The 19392-nt window shown below is 57.5% G+C and overlaps 1 protein-coding gene across 1 annotated transcript; it reads left to right on the forward strand.

Moving 5' to 3' along the window:
* Nucleotides 1–1921: 1921 nt before the first annotated feature.
* TRAPPC3 (trafficking protein particle complex 3) lies at nt 1922–4987 on the forward strand (the record flags this gene model as incomplete). Its single annotated transcript, XM_027661192.1, has 5 exons — nt 1922–1958; nt 2262–2359; nt 2584–2683; nt 2939–3121; nt 3417–4987. Coding segments are annotated over 5 exons (538 nt in total), but the record flags the coding sequence as incomplete, so codon positions are not given.
* Between the last annotated feature and the right edge of the window lie 14405 nt (nt 4988–19392).

Here is a 19392-nt window from a genome sequence, read left to right on the forward strand (position 1 = left end):
CCGGCACCAGGCGCGCCCGTTCGTGGGGCCTTCACACCCAAAGCGCTTCCCCTCTCCAACCCCATTATCCGCTGAGCCAGGAACTGTGAGATGGAGCCCAAAGCTGCAGAGCTCGCCTCGAATTCGGGGTCGAATTAATTAGTTTTTAATGCAAAATCGGTAATAAAAAAATAAAATCTGGGTTATTTTTTTTTTCCCCTCTCTGGCCGTGTGGAGGGGCTGGGTCAGGCTGAGCCGCCCCTCCGTGCCGTGGGGGATCCTCTTCCAGGGATTCAGCTCCTTAAACACAACGATTATTTACGGAAGTGATGTTAATTCATTGGAATTCTGACACCTTTGTGGCCACAGAACAGTTACACGGTGTGGACACTGGTCTGCAGTAGGAAATAACACAAACAATGGGAAAAGCTTTGGGTACTTTAATTCCGTCAGATGGGCTGAAAATGAAGAATTTCTGTACAAAACCAAATTTAGAGGTTTGCCTTGTTTGGAGTTGTGTGAACAGCAGCGTCTCAGGACTGTGCCCAGTTTGGGTGTGCTGGGGCTGCCAACAGCAGGTGACCCCCTTGGTGGCCTCACTCAGCGACAGACCCTGGGCTGGGGACAGCTGGATTCCCCCCTTCCATCCCCCTCCCCTCCACCTCTGTCTTTACTAAAACCACTGACACCCTCACGACCTGTTCTGCATGAATGTTCAATTCTCTGCCAAGTGTCTGAGTCCAGCTGAGCCAAAGGAACTTCCACCTCGTCCTTCCACTGGTGTGAACTTGCCCAACCTTTAGTTTTCCAAGAGAAAAGTAGAATTTTAAGCAAAAAAAACCCCAAAGAATGTGTCAGTTCTTTAGAGCCAAAGTGAGGCAAAAGTTCCAAGGAGCCCAACTGGTTCTTTTCTTACCTGAAGCCTTCTGGTTGTTGTTGCTCCTTGGAAATGGCAATCCCAGAATCATGGAATGGTTTGGGTTGGAAGGGACCTTAAAGGCCATTTACTTCCACCCCCTGCCATGGGCAGGGACACCTCCCACTATCCCAGGTTGTCCAAGCCCTGTCCAACCTGGCCTTGGACACTTCCAGGGATGGGGCAGCCACAGCTTCTCTGGGCAACCTGTGCCAGGGCCTCCCCACCCTCCCAGGGAGGAATTTCTTCCTAATCAAGGAACAAGACAAGGTGGAATTCCCTGTGTCCTCTACAAACCCAGTTTCTGTTTGGGGGTGATTCCTCCCTGTGTTTGTTGTGGCTTTGTGTGAACTTGTCATGGTCTGTGTTGTCTCTTAACTCTGATCTTGTCTCTTTTCCCTCCCTGCCTGCTGCTGCTTTCATTCTCTAGTATTGGTATTTGCCATTCATTTCACCTTCTGCCTCTCTGCAGCTCATGGTAGGTGACAGATCCCAGATCAGCCCCTCTGATCCCCCTGCATGCCAAAACTGACAGCAGAAACCAGTGCTGGGGGTTTGTGTGTTCCCCAGATCACTCCCTTTTGCAGAGTTTTGTTCTGCAGACTGTAATGACCTTGTTAAGCACTGGTCTGGCTTGATGGCTCCTAAAAAATGCTCTTTGACATCATTTCAGGGTGAGGATCGAAGGTGGTGGCTGGGAGAGGAGAACTTTCCCCCTTTCTGCAAATTTTCTGCAAATCTGACAACTGTGCAAAGAAAAGCTGAGTGACTTTGTTCCTGGATGTGCACAGCACTCGAGTGCTGAGCTGGCCTGGGATCATCCTCCCTGAGCCTCTGCTGGGTCTGAGGAGCTGATTTTAATCTGTGAAGCAAATTCTGTGCCCAGAAAACTTTCTAGGGACCGGATGAGTCTTGTTTCTTGGTACAGAGTGTTATAAATCCCTGGCTGGAGGAGCATTTTTGGCCTGTTGAAAGGACCAGAGCCCACTGAGCGCTGCCCCTTTGTAACGTGTTGGTGAAACACAGGCTTGAGCCAGATCTCAGCTCTAGGCCAGTGGCTGAGGTAAATTCAGGGCCCTGGCATGGCACCTCGAGCCATCCAGGAGCTGTTGGGGTCTTTCCCAGAATCCCAGCGTGGTTTGGGTTGGAAGGGACCTTAAAGCTCATCCATAGGCAGGGAGATCTTCCACTAGACCAGGTTGCTCAGAGCCCTGTTCCGAGGAGACTGAAGTTGTTGCCAGAACTGGAGCTGGGATCCCTCCTGATTAAGCACCATATTCCTTTGGGAATGCAGCAGGTGTCTGTCCCCTCTCTGTGCCGGGGGAGCTGGGGCAGGACCCGTGGGTGAGTCCCTTTTCCCCTGCAGAACTCGGAGCTGTTCACGCTGACCTACGGCGCCCTGGTCACCCAGCTCTGCAAGGACTACGAGAACGACGACGACGTCAACAAGCAGCTGGACAAGATGTGAGTGGCTCCAGGGGTTGGGGGTGGATCTGCCATGTGGGAGCCGTGCTGGAGCTGGGACCACAGCAGGGATCACATCCCTGTGTGCTGCCCTGGGAGCAAAGTCCTGGCAGGCTGAAGTTATTTTAACACCGACCTTTCTCAGATTCAACTTTTCTTCTCTGCTGTCGTCTTTTACAAAGATTTGTTGCCTTTCTAAAGCTGTTGCTCTGGTCCCTTCCCAGGGGTTACAACATCGGGGTCCGGCTCATCGAGGACTTCCTGGCCCGCTCCAACGTCGGGAGGTGCCACGATTTCCGTGAGACTGCTGATGTCATTGCAAAGGTAAACGTCCAGGCACAACCTTTGCAGGTTTTGGGGGGGTTTGCATGTGAGGATGGAATATTTACTGCCCATGGGACTGCTGAGAGTCTAGCTGAGATTTTTGGGGATGAAAAAGAGAGATTTAGCCCAACTACTGCTGGCTGGTGGGAACTGGGAGAAAGGAGAGGTGTTTGCAAACCCCTTCAGTAATTTTACAGAGGTAAGGCTGTGCTGTTTCCTCACGTGTTCTTGCTCCTCCTCTGTTTGACACAACAGATTGCATTTAAGATGTACCTGGGCATCACTCCCAGCATCACCAACTGGAGCCCTGGGGGTGACGAGTTCTCCCTGATCCTGGAAAACAATCCCTTAGTGGACTTTGTGGAGCTCCCTGACAACCACTCAACCCTCATCTACTCCAACCTGCTCTGTGGAGTGCTGCGGGGTGCCCTGGAAATGGTGAGCCATGTCTCTCTTCCCATGGGATGGGGGTATGGATAGCCAGGTGTCAGCAGATACTTTGATTCTAGTCCGTGTTCATGACTTCTGGTTTTGCTTTGGCCTTGAAGTGCATTCCCAGGGAACTTACTGGGACAACAGAACAGCTGTGTCTCAAATTTCAGAGTCTGTAGAGCCCTGCATGTCATGCCCTGCCCTGAGAGTCCTTAAGCTGGTGCTCCAGGATCGTTCAGTGCCTGGAGAGGCTGCTGTGCAAAGGGAGATCCCAGCTCCCCTCTCCTCTCCTCTCCCCCAGGTGCAGATGGCTGTGGATGTGAAGTTTGTGCAGGACACGCTGAAGGGTGACAGTGTCACAGAAATACGGATGAAGTTCATCAGGAGGATTGAAGACAACCTTCCAGCTGGGGAAGAGTGAACCACAGCCCCATCTCCCTGGGGACTGGAGGGACCAGCTGGGCTTGGCCATTAGCTTTTCTCACAGGCCCGCAGGGATCTCCTGCCCCTGCACACTCAGACTGACTCACTGACTGTTTCAGGTGTCATTTTCTTCTTCTACTGTCACTTCCATCCCCTGTAGATGATTTTATGGTTGGTGTTTATTTCCCAGGTTAATTCTAAAGCTTTTTCATCAGCTGATGTGCTTTTCCTACTCCCCAGAGGCTTCCTATCCTCAGTTTCCAGTTGTGACCTGGGCTGTGTGAGAACAACTGCTCAGACTCCAGGAGAGCTCCAGTCTGTTCACGTCTGGATCGGTGCTGGATGTCCACAATTGGAGACCAAGCGATGAGAGCCCACAAATTCCCTGCTAAACCCCATCCTTCCTTAAATGAGGTGTTTAAAATCCATTGGGAGATAAGTGTGTAGTATTTCTGTAGACCAGACTGGCTTCCTGCACTTGATTCTGGGGTGACTGGTACATGCAAGCTTGATCCAAAGGGCTGGCTCAGGAGAGCTGCTGCAGTGCTGGCACTGGGTGGGGGGCTGTGGCACCACACAGGATGGCAGATTTGGGAGTCCTGTGACCTTTCCAGTGTCCCTTCCCCAGCAACCTCACCACTCCCCTCTCAGGAAGGGAGGATGTTAAACTGCAGTGGAGCAGCAGGAAATACTTTACCTGGAGAAGGGCAAGAGTGGCTCAAATGGCATCGGTGATCCACAGTGGGAACCAAACTCAGGCTCAGGCCTGGGAGGCGTTAAAGGCATTTCAGACTCTCTTCTGCAGTTGGGGTGTGTAAACTGCATGGTGTGGGGGTGGTGCTGGGGTTGGTTCTCACACATGTTCAGGCTGCAACAGAATTTCCCATGTTCCATGACTGGCGACCTGTGGCACCTGCTGCTCTGTGAAATACACAAAGTAGTGTTAGATAACAAAAAGCAAGGGACTGGAAAATCAGCTTCCTCTGCCACCCAGAGGCAGAAAACACAGTCAGACATTGGGTTCCCAAATCACTTTACGTAGCATGAAGGCACAGACCCACAGAGGTCACGGGGAGCTCCAGTACCTGTGTGGGTTGATGCCTGAGTGTGAGGTGAGAGGGAGTGACCTGCTGCTCGTGCTGCTCTTGTTTGGGTTCTCTGGATGAATGTTGGGTCATCTGGTGCTGAATGAGTCACCCTGTCCCTGTTTGGCCCAAATGAGTCCCTTTGGATGCCCCGTGAGATGTGAAGGGCCAGAGAGTCACTGCAGGAGCAGCCAGAGAACAACAGTGAGGCACGGTGGTGGCTGGTGGGTGTTGGGGTCAGAGGTGCTGCACAGTCACGTGGCAGAGCTCAAAACCATCCCTTGTTTCTCATTGTTTTGACCATTCCACATCTCTTTAAAGCTGCATTTTAGAAGCAATTGCATTAAAAGAATCCCGGTGTCAACTGTTTGGTCTCCTCTTGCCTTTGTTCTGGTGGCGGGTGCTGGTGTGGAGTGGCAGCCAGGGCTGGCAAAGTGACAGTGGTGATGGGGTGCCCGGAGCTGGCAGGGCAACAGCAGCACCACAGCAAGAATTCCTGGCTGCCGGTGCTCCCGGGAGCTGCTGCCTGGAGGAACCTGCCCAGTATTCTGCACACGGAGGGCTGTGGCACTGGGGGCAGCAGACACTCGGTGTGGCCGGCTTGGGGACTGGCCTTTCTCTGCCCTGTGAATGCTCCTGTGTGCTCAGTGGCCCGAGGCAGCCGCTGCAGAGCTGTTTGTGGGCATTCCCAGTGGCCAAAAATCACCTCTGGAGGCGTCTTCCTCCCCCCCCCCCACCCCAGTGCTGCTCCATGGCTGGCATCGGAGCTGCTGGGAGCGTGGGGACAAGGGACAGCGACGGCTGCTCTCCAGGAGCTGGAGTTTGTGCCTCCCTTGCTCGTGTAAGTGCTCCCCAGGAGCCCTGCTCTGTGCCAGTGGGCACCTCTGCCCTGTGCTGGTGGCCATCCCCCACTCCAGGGTCACCCTGCAGCCTCTCTCAGCCCTGGGCACTGAACACCCAGGGCTGTGCCCCATATCTGCCAGCCCCGAGGATGGGGAGGTGGCAGCTTTTGCGATGAAGTGGCTTTTCCCCTCTGGCTGGAGCTGGTGAGTGTCACGTGCCACCGGCCTTGCCAGCAGCAGGAGTCAGGCCTGGCCAGCCAGGATGGCCCCAAACAGCCCCCAAACTCACCCAGCTCCTGAGACTGTCCCCCAGAGGGTCTGGGGGGAGTGAGGTCCCATGTCCTTGGGAGTGGATCCCAGACTCTTGCTCCCAGTCCCCTGGGAATTACAGTAATTTGCTGGGGCGACTGGGTCAAAACCAGCCCAGACCTTCTGGAAGAAGAAAAAGCAGAAATAGCATTAAGTAAATTAAAACTGTCTACTACCGAGCAGCTCGCTGCAGACAAGGGAGAATATGCAAAAAGCTCTGTTTGAAACCTACTAAATATTACCATGTGCTGTTTATAGGAAACAAATGGGGAAAGGCATCTGCATCAATAAACCCCAACGTGGCTGGGCTTGGACCGAAGCCTTTCCACGGCTCTCGGTTATTGAATACCCGTCGCTTTCATGTGGTGCCAGCCCTGACCCCTGACACATACCACAGAGGGGAAAGTTGACTTGTGGGAATAATAGACATTCCTGGAGAGCGATTTAACCTGGCAGGAAAAGAGGCGACTTCCAGCCTCTCACTTCCCTGTGTGATATTGGAGATGACAACAGCAACAAATTGAGGGGGGTGACACGGGGTGGGAGTGGTGCTGGAGAGTGATGCTGCAGGACCCCGGTGCCTGAGGTGAGCCCCCTGCCATGCCCAGCCCCTGTGTGCCCCCAGTGTGCCCTCACCAGCCTGAGCACCCTGAGATGGCAGCAGACAGACCCTGCATCGCCCACACCCCAGTCCCGGCCACAGCACCACATCCCAACCCCATCCCCGGCCACAGCACCACATCCCAACCCCATCCCTGGCTCCCACAACAACAGGATGTAGGAGCTTTAGTTGCCACAGTGCCTTCAGAGGTGGAAGGAGCTTTTCCAGCCCTTGCCCTCCTCCAGCACTGTTCCCTCCAGCAGGAAAGTGGGACACTGGCTGGTGTCCTCATGGAATGCACTGGCAGGAGCTGAAGTCCTGTGTGTGACTCAGGGTGCAGTGTGAGGGTTTAAACCAGTTCATGTCCCCACCGTGGAGACAACCTGGCCAGTGCTGGACAACCTGCTGCCTCCCCACTGCCATGATCCCCATTGCCTCATGTCCACAGCACCCTCATCCTGCCCTTGTGCCAGCACAGAGCAAGGTGATCCCTTCTCCCCTCACCACTGGTAAGCAAAGCTCCCAGCCCTGCTCCTGACACCCAAACTGGGGCAGGTGACAGCCCTGGGCACCATCCCTTTGCAGACCCCACGGCCCAGTACCCATGAAGGGGCAGGGCTGGTGCCAGGAGAGGATCCAGGATGGGACAGGAGACTCTCTCCGGGAGGGAAGCGTTTCCGGGCTGGTGTCCTCACTGCCGGGGCAATTCCCACAGCTTTCAGCCAGATGTGCTTGGCCGCGGGGCCGGGCGCTTGCTGGGGCTGTGCAGAGGATGTTTCACCCACGGGGGCTCGTGCCGTGGGGATGGGGTTTGTTGGCAGGGCTGGCACGGTGCCGGTGGCCCAGAGCAGCCAAGGTGTGGGCAGTGCCAGGGGGACGGACTGGCACCAGCCCCAGCCCCTCAGGGGGCTCTGGTACCATATCCCTGAGCACCCACCACAGCCAGGAACAGGATGCTCGGGGGGTGGGTGCCAGCCAGGGATGGATCCATCCCTCACAGGATTCCCAGCTCTGTCTGACCTGGCCCAGCATCTCCCTGTGCTTGGCACCACCCGGGGACCAAACCCATGAGAACGTGGTCTCTGCCTGATAAGGGTCCGGCAAATTTGGGTGACTGGATGCTTTTATAACCCCTCCTGGGCCCTTGGGCTGGATGTGACACGTGTTTGGCTGGCCTGGAAGCCCAGGCAGCTCACAGAATCCTCTCCCCAGGCACGGCCGGCTGCAAACCCCCTGCCCTGGCCCGAACGCGGTTTCCAAAGCCGGGAATGCCTCTGGCAGCAGCGCCGGGTCAGGGCAGCCCTTTGGCGACGCTCCTTGGCACCCGCCCTCCCGCAGCATCCCTTGCCAGGGCGAGGAAGAGGAGGAGGAGGTGTCTGCAGTTCCTCCCCCAGACCAGGGGACGCAGGAGCGGCCCCGGCAGCGCTGCTCGGAGCGGTGCCACGTTCTGGTGGCGTTTGGTATTTGGGGTGACAGGAAGGAAGCTCCATTGTTCCTCTTTTATTGTTTTGTGTTTCCTAAGTGGGACCAGCACCCTCCTCCCACGCTCTACCCGGCTGCCGAGCTGATCCAGCCCTGTGAAAGCCACGCCGCGCCGGAGGCGGCTGCTGAGAGCTGGGCAAGGGGAAATGCAGGGAGAAAAGTCCCTGCTTCCAGCACTGACTGGCACTGGCAGCATGTGCAGGGACGAGGAGTGGCTGGGGCAGGGGCACGGTTCATCTCCTGGTCAGGTTTGTGTTCCCAGATCACCGGGATGTGCTCCTGTATGTGGACATTTAGGCAGCAGCAGCTTGTGCCCGCTGGGATGGGAAGGGGCAACCCTGGTACAACAGTTGCAGGGAATAAGGGTGACATCGGCCACTCCACCATTCCTGGCCCTGTGCCATGACGCTGGTGCTCTCTTGGCGTGGGATGGTCCAGACCCCACACAACCAAATCCCAATAATTCAAACCACAGCAGCTCCCTTCCCCTCTGGAAGCCACCCCTCGGCTGCCGGTGGCACAGGGTGTGGCACAGGGACACAGTGCCCTCCGGGGCTGGGAGCCACCCAAAATGGTGCCGGAGCACCCACAGGCTCAGGCACCCTCTTTGCACCACAAACAACACCATGAGCTCTCGGCATCCCAGAAACCCCAGGGCAGCAGGGCAGTGCTGTTCCAGCCTTCCTGAATTCCCACAAAAAGCGCAAATTCCCCCCAGAAAATGTCAATTTTCCCAACTCCGAGGACCCAGCAAGGTGGGTTTGCCTGGAGGCAGCTTGGGAGGCTGCTGGTGCTGAGCAGTCTTAGCCAACAATGAGAGCCAGGAACAGGCAGGAATTTTGATGAGAAATGTTTGTTTTCTTTTAAAATAGTTTTAATTGTGGCTTCCAAGGAAGGGAGCCTCTGGAACAGTCCCTGTTTCCCTCAGCCTGCCGTGAATGAGGGGTTTGGGAGGCTTGAAGAATCACCAGCAAAAGCAGGTTTGATACAACTGTCACTCTACTGCTTACAGTGTAGATAAAGCACACCAAGGAAAACTGCATTAAAAGTGATCTCCAATGATTTAGGCAGAAATGGGGACACAGAAAGGAAAGGAGGGAAAAGTCAGGGGTGCAAAGAGCTAAGGGAGACCCCCTGAGCTGAGTCACCAGGTGCAGAGAGGATTCCCTGGCTAAATTTAGCCTCACACTGGATCAATGGTTTAAGTCCAAAGGAGTTACCAACACTTAATCATGACAATATCTCATTAACACAGCAAGAACAGCCCTTGATCAATTGGCTAATTTAACTCTGACAAAATGATTCAAATGTGATTTTCTATAACTGTAAATTAATTATAAATCCAAAGAGGCAACACTCATAATGCGCATGCACACGGACACAAGGAAGGAACAGACCTGTGAGAAATTTGTGTTCAGTGAAATACTCACATTGATGCATCTTCTCAGTGGTGAAGGGCTGAGTCTCGAGCAGCTGGGGGGATATCAGTCATTGTTGGTCCTCTGGGATCACAAACAGGAGAGTCCGTGAGCTCTGAGATTCATCCCACTCCCAGGGAGATACTGGCACATGCAGCCTGGGTCTCACTCAGGACCACTGGTTGCAGGGTCAGGAGATGACTGACTTCAGTCACAAGTGAATTTCCATCCTGGCCACAATTCCAGTTGGTAGCTACGGGAGTCTTCCTCAAAAAATCCAGTAACAAAAATATGATTCCACTCGGGCTGTTGTTCAGGCAGAAAAATGAAGCCTGGAGGCTGTTTGTGAGAAAACAGGAGCTCGTGAGAGACCAGGAGTTCCAGGACCAGAGAGGGTTTCAAAAGCTCAAGGGAAGCCACCTGCCCAAACACCATTAATTAAGGTGGGGGCCTAATGAGCATTCCTGAGCCCATAGTGCACCTGAGGGGGATGGATGCACCTCAGAGCCACAGCAAGTGGTCAGCAGGGCACCCCAACCCTAACCCTGACCCTGCCACCCCAGTGAGGGGCTGCTCTGCTGCTTCTGGGCTGCCCTGCCCTCACCAAGGCTCCCTGTCCCTGCACAGCTGCCTCAAAGCTGCTCTGTTACAAACAGGATGGGTCTGGGGGTTGTTTTTAAAGCCCCCACACCTGTCCTGGCACTACACAGATGGTACCAACTGGGAGCTGCTCTGGAACCCCTCAAAACACAGCCCATCCCGATCCCACCTTGTCCCCTATCCCATCCCATCCCAACCCATATCCCATGCCCTCCGTGGTGAGCACCTCCCCACAAGCAGGACCGACCCAGACCCCTGGATGACCAGGGACTGCTGCAGTCGAGGCTTCCAAGCTGTTTAGTTAATAGAGAGAGGAGAAAACAGTTTGAAAATTCAAAACCAATCCCCTCCCTGAACAAAGAGAAGGCCCAGACGTTCCCGTTGGCTTCTCCCTGCCCGTCACACACAGACACAGGAGTTGACTCAGGGGAAAGTGCTCTCCAGAACAATGTCTCTTCTTCCAGCAAAAAAAATACCGATTTTATTTTCTTTAGTGCCAGCGCTGACATCCAAGGGCTCAGGGAGAAGTCGCCGGGCACGGGGCCGGCTCTGCCCCAGGCTGTGGCTCCCTGTCCCCATCCCATGGTGGGCACGGAGCCGCCCGCGTGCCCCGGCTGGAGCCAGCGTCTGCCCGGGGCTGGGACTGGCACTGTGGCCTCTTGCCCAAGCTCCTGCTGGGGCTGTCACTGCTCCCCAAGCCCCAGAGCGATGAGCCATTGCTGGGAAGGCGCTTGAGCAAGATGCCACTGAGGAGCTGGAGGGTGTCCCCTGCGGAGGGGAGAAATCCAGCGGCTTCCTCGAGCATGGAACACCGAAACGACCCGGTGGGACCTCTGCTTGCCCGGTGCTGGGGAGCCTTAGAGGTCAAACAGGAGCTGGGGCTGCCCTGGGCTCCTGCACCCCCCCACCTCCAGCATCCCCCCGCCCCACTCCTGCATCCCCTGAGCATCCTCTTATCCCAGGCTCCAGCATCCCTCTGCCCTGTGCTCCTGCATCCCCCAGGCTCCCAGAGCCTGGCACAGGGGCCTGTGCCGTGGGTTAACAGAGCGTTAACCGGGACAGCGGGGCCGGGGAGCACAGCCCCAGGAATGAGGAAGCCGGAGCGGGTACCGTAGTGGAAAGGGCTTGGCACGGGCTGTGGAAAATGGAGGCCTAGAGAAATGTGACAGCAGGCTGGCCTGGCCGGCAGTACCACACAGGCGTAGTTAAGCCTTCAAGCCTGCCATTGTTCTCCCCTAATTATTCCCACTCCCTGAGTATTACACCCCATAATTCAGGAAAGCTGAGTAATGGAAGAAACAACAGCAATTTTAATCTCTCAGTACCGGTGGTCTCCACCAAAAAAATGCTTTCAAGAGCTCTGCGGTTGCGACTTCCTCGGTTTGGTGGGCAGTGCAGGGGAGGGGGAGCACGGCCACCGGCCTGTGGGTGCTCGGCCGAGACCAGGGGCGAGGAGGTGAGAGGGGACAGGACCAGGACCTCGCTCCAGGTGATGGGAGAGGAGCAGGAAGAACATGCTGGATTCTGGGAGCATCCCCACCAGGCACCTCGTGAGCCCCGCGCTGGCAGCAGGGCTGGTGTTGGGGTGATGTCTACTGGAGAGGGGGCCAGGCAAGGCACCCACCACTGATTCTGTGTCTTCTGCTCTCAGCTAAACCACAGAGAACTGGGCATCAGTTTTTGGTCAAATCATGTTTTCCTTCCTGGAAGCTGGCTTTCAGGAAAGGAAATTTGGAGCTCCCTAGAAGTGCTCTTGCTTTTTGACAAAAGCCACTACGGGTTTATTCCCTGAGGAACAAACTTTGGGTAAACACATTCCCACTCCCACAAGGAACGAGGTCAGGAGTCAGCACTGGCAGCACCTGGGTGATCTGGAGGAGGCCACATGGGGAGGAGGGACCCCCAGCCCCATCCATCCATCCATCCATCCATCCATCCATCCATCCATCCATCCATCCATCCACCCCTCCTCAGCTCCAAGCTGCAGTAAAAGTATCAAAACAAGCCCAGGTCTGTCAAACCCCAGCTTCCTGCAGGCACAGCACTCACCTGCTGTAAACTACACAACTGTCTTCCCTCCCATTGAAGTTTTGGCAGTAGCAATGGCCAGGCCAAATAAACAATGAAGTCACAGAGCCAGAGAAGGAGCTGCCAGACTGAGGAGCCCACCACAGCCAGGCAGAGATCGTGCCAGAGCCGAGGGGATGGGGCCAGTGCCTTTGAGCCACAGTTCAGTGTCCCCTCTCAGCAGCTGCTCTGAGGTTTGCCCGCAGGATGCTCTCAGCTCCCTGTTCCACTGGGGGAGGTCACATCCCTCACCCCAGGCACAAACCAGGGCGATGCCTCTGCCATCCTGGGAGCCCCTTGACACCACCAGCCCCGGGGGACAGGTCACCCTGCAGCCACCCACGAGGTTTAACCCTGAAGACACACAGCTCAACCTGCCATGGCCCTGAGCGCTGCCCTTGGCCATGTCCCCGTGCCCCTTGGCCCCCGAGGTGCCCGGGCAGGGCAGGCCAGGTGGGCCGGGGTGGCCCGAAGGTGACGGTGGCGGCGGGCGCTGCCTCTGTGTGGTCTGAGCCATCTGGATGCACTTACAGCAAATACTGCAGCAACTGCGGGAAGATCAAAACTCTGCAGGCAAACCTTGATTCCCGGTGCATTTTTTGCATTTTTGAGGACTCCAGTCTATAACCTGACAGCGGGGAGGGGTGCTGCCTGCACAGCCCCGGAGCCCAGCACAGCGCTGCCAGACTCCAGGAGTGATGGCCAGGCTGCCTGGGGACCCTGGGATCCTGGGAATGACCCCAAGGAAATGCTGTTGGGCCCTTTGTTCATACCTGTCACTCAGAGCTGGCACTGATTCTGCTGGGGAGTCAAATCCTGCTGCACCCCAGGGCTCCCACTCACAGCAACCGGGAGGACTTTCTGGGTGTCCCCATCCCTGGGGCCAGGGGAGATGCCAAGAAGCAACTGACCCCCACCCCTGGACTTGGGAATGACACGGTCCCATCCAGCTGCACCTCACTCCGGGGGCTTCCCATCGCCTTTGAAGCTCAGATGGGGAAAATTGTCCCAGCACTCAACGTGGGCATAAAGGTGTCCTTATGTGGGGCAATGGAGAGGGCACAGGGAAGGAAGAGGGGCACAGGGTGTCTGAGGGGACACAGGGGAGGCAACTCCCACTCCCATGGCAGTCCTGCCCATGCTGACTGACTCGTTCACTCATTAGCAGGAGTGGGGCCGTTTGGCTTTTCCCTTCTCCACCTGGAAAGGGGCCACTTACTGTTTTACAACTAAAATAACAAATTATTTCATAGAGGCTGGAGCTGCCTGGAGCTCTCAGGCCGAGCACGGTGTGGTGCAGGGGCAGGCACAGCCCCCTGAGCCCCCTCCCCAGTGCTGGCCCCAGTGCTGTGACCCAGGATGCCCATACCATGCCAACGTGGAGCACAGGCAAAGGGGGCACAAGGGATGCAGAAGGAGGAAGGGGAGCAGCAGGATCAAGGGCTGATTGCCTGTCCCTATTGGTGCTCATCCTACCCCGGGGACCCCATCCCTGGTGATGCCCAGGGACCCCCAGCCCTGCTTTCAGCTCTCAGGGGGGAGAAGACTCCATGCAGTGCTGGGGCTGCAGCAGCCCCAGACCCCAGGATGGCATCTGCATTCTGCAGCCCTGCCCAGCAATGCCATATCCCAAGGACTCGACTTCCTCTGGGAAAGGGATGCTGAGCTGTGCCCCAGCTTCCTCTCCCGGGGAAGGCGCTGGGAACCTGTTCCCTGCAATGGGAACCAGCCTGTTCCCTGCTCCCTGCCCTGCCCTCCAGAGCTGCTCACACACTGTCTGGCCTCACAGGCAGATCTTGGGGTGCCAAAGGATGCAGCACCCACTGAGCAGGGCCCCCCATGCCCCCTCCCCAGGGTGACCTGCTGACAGCCACAACAATAGCATGGTTGATAAAACCCTAAAGCCACACGTGCCCTTCCCTGTCCATCCTCACTGTGTCCCCAAGTGCCAGCCTGGTGCTGGGGTGTGGATGGGGGAGCCAAGTCAGGGATACCAGGAGCCTGGAGCCCACTGGGACCTGGGCTGGTGCTTCTGCTCCACCAGCCTGACCTCCTCAGAGAATGACCCTCATAAAACGAAGCAGCAGCTGTTTGGTGGAAAATAAACTGTTATTTTTTTCCCCTATTTTACAACTAGTTTACTGCATAAATGTTTCAGCAGCTCAGCAGAGCACTGGGGTAGCAAACCTCCTCCATGTGCTCTGGGCAGCTCCTGGATGGGTTCAGGACCCTGCCCTCATCCCATGGGATGGGTCCCTGGCACTCATGGGACAACGCAGACCAGTCACTGGTGTAGGAATGGCACAGGGTGGAAGGAAGGATGCAAATTGGGTGGGTGACTGTGCTCCTGATGGCTTCTGTCCTGAGCCACCCCCGTCCAGGGACAGCTGGGTGTTGTGGGGTGACCCTGGCTCCGGGCTGGAGCAGCCCCCAGGACCCAGGGACTCCATTCACCCTCTGCTCCAGAGGCAGATTTACTGCCTCATAGCCAGGGGTGTTTATGGTGGGCTGGAATGCGTGTCCCCAGCATGTGATGAATTTACAACGTGCCAACGAGTGGATTTATTCCTACCCCACTGTCAGTGAATTAATCACAGCAGCCACGGGAAAGCTGGAGGTGCAGGTGGGGAGAGGTGCCCGGAGAGGGGGGTGACAGGGGCACGTGGGGCACAGGGCACCACAGGGACATCCTGGCTCCAGGTTGCGTTGGGCCACGATGAGCTCCAGGGCTGCTGCGGGGAAAGGTTTATCCTTCAGCTTCCAATTCCACGTGCTATTTCCAAACACAAGTCCAGGGGCCACCATCTCCCACCTGGGCTGGCGCTCTGCAGACAAGGGAGCCCTGGAAACTGTAGGTGAGTGCAGTTTTTCCATGCTTATGTATATAGGAGCAGAGTCAGCTGCCAAAGTAAATACAACCCTTCCCTTTCCAAAAATGTCCTCCAGGAATTGTAAAGGATCCTGGAGCAAGAATTCTGCCTCAGATCCCTTTTGCTTTCTATTGGGGGAAGTGTATAAACCCGCTTCGATTCAGCCCGAGCAAAGGCAACGTGTTGAGAGTGTTTTTTTATGACATGCACCAAAGGTGCTGGGAGCTGGAGCCACGGCCATGTGTACCCCGGGCAGGGCTCACGCAGGAAAACAATCCCAGTAAAGAGCTTTACAGCCACCGAGGAATGTGGAACCTCCACCGGCCCGGCTGAGGCTTGCAAAGCTAATTGCTTTGGGATTTGCTCTTTGGGGGGGTCGAGTCTCCATGGTTGCTGCCTCAGAGGGTCCCAGCTGCCCTTGCGGTTCATTAGGATGCTGAGCGGGGAACTGGAGATGCTTTTAGGAGGCTGCAGCGGTTGCGGGGTAAGGGAAGGAGCCCTGTGGTTCCCAGCTGCAGCCCTGCCTTCTCCCGTTACAGCCGGGGACCCTTCCTGCCCCGGCGGGGTCCGTGCTCGCAGCCGGCAGTGATGGCCCCACGGCTGCTGAACCAGGAGCTGTCCCTGATTCCAGGATTCCAGCGGGACCATTCCCTTCTATCTGACCCACTGGGACCCATCCCAGGCTGAACCCCCAAGGAGAACCCCAGGGATGCTTTTTGAGGCCGATGCATCCTCGTGTGTCCCAGGGCGAAGGCTGCAGTGGCCGATGGGACGTGGTGCTGTGCCCGCAGCCCGTCCCCCCAGGCCCCGGCTGCCCACGTGTTTTCTTAACTGATCTTTTCTTGCTCATTTAAGTGACTTTGGAAAATGGGATTTTGGCTCTTAAATCGTTCAGGGGCTTTTGAAAATTTGACTCTAAATACTTTCCGAAGTGCATTTGTATGAAGTAATTCTCTCCAACCTCCCACAGTGGTAGTCAGATTGCATTTAATCCATCACTGAATGTTCCCGAAGGCTGGGATCTGGCACTGCGCTCCACACGGAACTGTGGCTTGCCCCGGCACCACTGCTCCCTGCCCGGTGTCCTCCTGCCCAGCACACCTCTCACCTGAGTGTCACTGCCAGCAAAGCCAGGGTGATGCCCCTTGTCCCTACGCCTGGCACAGCATTCCAGCACCCTCAGTGGGCACGGCAGTGCACCCCGGCTCTGCTCAGCTCTGCCAGCCCAGTCCCTGGCCCCCTCCCGCCCCCAAGGCACATTTTCCTGCTGAGCACCAAGGGCTGGTTTTCCGAGCACAATTATCCGTCTTGTGGAAACATGGAAACGATATTCCAATGCACGGGGCTGATTCGATTACGTCCGTGACCCACCGAAATTAAGTTAAGGCATTTTTCAGCCCTTGATTGAATTATGTCTCCTCCCTCTCTCTTGTTCCTCCTGCATGGAGCAGAGGGATGGCTGGGATGGGGATTTGGGTGGGCAGCGAGCCCAGGACCCCCCGAGCAGCCCTGAGGTGCAGCAGTGCCTGGTGCTGCTGTGGCACCGTGGATGTCACTGGTTCACATGTGGCCCTGGCAGGGCCAGCACGGTGCCAGGGACACCACGGAGCCCTGGCACGGCAGTGGGTGTGGGGCTGCCAGGGGATGGAGGCAGTGGAGCTGCTAAATCCCACACTAAGCCTGGCTTCCCTCTCCTGCTGGGAAGGAGAGCCCTCGGCAGCGGCTCGGCACAGTGCTGAGAGGTATCAGTTGTTTAGCTCAAATAAGTAAACTTTAAGTAGAATGAGTTACACGGTTATGACACTTGGGTGAGTTGGGATGTTGTTTGCTTTTCTCACTCAGCATGAGGAGCTGGGTTTGCTGCAGCCTCGGGCTGTGAGCTGTGAGCTCACACCTGGACGTGTTTTGGGCTGGAACAGAGTGAATTCCATAGTAATTTTCCCAGGAGCTGGTACAGTGCTGGGTTGTGCCTTTACTATGAGAACCATATTGATAAGACACGGATGGTTTGGGTCTTGCTCAGTGACATTCATCCAAACTACACTTTTTCAGTTCCCTGTGCTCTGCCAGTGAGCAGGTGCACCAGCACCCAAAACAGAGGATCAGGAGACTGCAGCTATGAGCAGAAACTGCAACTCCACAGGATGAAAACAGTGACCAGCCTGGAGGAAAAAGAGAAGGAACTTGATGATGGGTTAGAAGACCCCAGCCCAGAAACGACCATTGCTGGGCAGTGTGAAGGAGCCAGTGTGGCCAGCACGGCGGGGTCAAGGTGGCGTGGCCAAGGTGGCGTGGCCAAGGTGGCATGGTTGCACCCGAGGGTCCATCCCGGTGAAGGGACAGGCCTGTGGAGCAGGGAAGCAGAGTGGGAGCAATGACAGGCAGGAGAGGCCGGCACAGAGAGGGGCTGCAGCCCATGGTTTGCTCTGCAGGACAGAGGAGTGTCTGTGCTGGTGAACGAGTCTGTGAGCAGAGGAAATGCTTTGTCACTGAGAGCTCCGGTTAAACAAGGCTGGTCCACTTCTGCAAGAACCACTGCACTGGTGGAGGCCCTCCACGCTCTGCCCAGTGCTTGAGGGCTGCAGGTGGGACAAGGACGTGGGAAAGAGGGCTGGCACTGCTGGGACACAGTGATTGCAGGGCTGAGACGGTGGCAGAGCAGTTGCTGCCAGCAGCCATCCCTCTGGGACTGCAGTACCCGAGCAGCAGGTGACTGCGTGCCGTGGTTCAGCCTTGGGGCTGCTCTGAGCTGCTCACCGTGCTCTGCAGTAGCGACCAGCTGCGGGTAGACCCCCAGCCCCGCCTGCCCGGGACACGGAGGGGACCCCAGCCCCGTCCGCCCGCGCAGGGCACAGCACATCAGCATTCCTGGGAGCAGGGTCCGGCTGCTCGCCGGGGGAAGGCATTGAGAGGGGATTAGCCGTCTGATGCCCCCCTCGCTCAGGCGCTTAATACAGAAAACAAACACCCTTGTGCGCCCAGCGGCTTCCATCCCGACGGGTTTTCTCCGTGCCCGTTGCCTGAGCAACCCTAATCTGCCTCCCGGGGCACTCCGGGGCCCCGCACCCCCGGCCCGTGCACCCCGGGAGCTGCGGCAGCGCCGGCGCTGTCCCGGCTGTGCCTGGCACGCGGCTGCCAGCGGGACACCGCGGCTCCTCCGCCTCGGGAACGGGCAGCGCACGGTGGGTGGGAAAGGCTGCGGGCACCCCGCTCCCCCGGGATCGGGGCACCTCCGTCCCCGTGTGTGATTTGAAACTGTGCACGAGGATGCACTGGCACCACATTTCCCAACCTTTCTGCCCGGGGCAACAGGATTTTCGGAGGGGCGAAGTGCCCCCACCACAGAAAAGGGGGGGGGCACCTCTTGCTGTGGTCCTGTGCCCACAAAGGGACTGGGCAGTGGGTTTGTGGGAGCATGGGGGAAACGCTGCTCTAGCCCTGGGCTGCCAAACGGACCGAGGAGGGGAAAAAGGGTTGGACCGCACCGCGCCCCATCCCAGGGGCCGGCAACTCAGTCGCGGGGACTCGTTTCCCATCCTGTGGCTGCTGTTGGTGGCATCAGCATCCCCAGGGCGCTGGGCATCCCTGCGCGGGGACACGACAGGCAGGCCCGGGGGGCCGTGCCCACAGACCCCCCGTCCCGCGTGGGGTGGCGAGGAGGGGCCGGGGGCGGGGGCCGGGGCCGCGCTGTCGGGGATACGCGGTGCGCGCAGTCTCCTTCCCGCGCCGGAGCAACGAGCAGCGCGGCCGGGCTGGGACCGCAGGCGGGAGAGAGGAAAAAAAGAGGGAAAAGACGGAAAAGAGAGCAATCACAGAAGCCAGCCTGGCGCGGTCTCGCACCGCACCCCCGCCCCACTTCGTATTCCCCCGCTGCGCATCCCCCCGTCCCGCTTTGCATCCCCCCTCTCCGCATCCCCCCGTCCCACTCCGCATCTCCCGCAGCCCCGGCCCCGCTTCGCATCCCCCGCACCCCCCGCGCCCCCGGCCCCGCTCCGCCCTCCCTCCCGCCCCGCTCCGCCCCGCGGGGTGCCCGGCCCGGCCCGGCCCGTCCCGCCGCTCCCGCCCGCGGCCGCCCGTGCCCGCCGCTCCGCTCCGCCGCGCCGAGGGTAAGGTAAGGTCCGCTCCGCTCCGCCGGGATGGGGTCTGGGCTCCGCAGCTCCCCTGCGTGTCTCGCGGGTCTCCCCGGGCTCGGGCGCGAGTTGATCCCGTGGATTTCCCAGTCACGAGTCTCGCGGTTCTGATGCCTTTCCCCCGAATAACACCCCAGGACGCTCCAGCCATCCCTTCCCGGACAGGTCTGAGCCCGCTTTCCTCTACTTTTCCTTTTCTCATCCTTTCTCCCTCCTTTGACCCACCTCAGTCGGGTCCCTTTCTCAGGGAATCCTCCCCGGAGCCTCTGTGGTCTCCCAAAGCCCAGCCTTTTCTGCAGTTAGGAAATACGTTTGTGAGAGCAAAAGTGTTTTGGGGAAAGTGCCGTGACCTTTGGGACAGCCGCTGCTGGCACTCACTGCCCCGGCCCTTCCCGGAGCTTGTCCCCTCCTGCAGCTGCCAACATCTGCACCCAACGGGTCCCAGCACCA

Source organism: Corapipo altera, unplaced genomic scaffold (genome assembly GCF_003945725.1).
Source record: "Corapipo altera isolate COAL_440 unplaced genomic scaffold, ASM394572v1 201, whole genome shotgun sequence".
NCBI lineage: Eukaryota > Metazoa > Chordata > Aves > Passeriformes > Pipridae > Corapipo > Corapipo altera.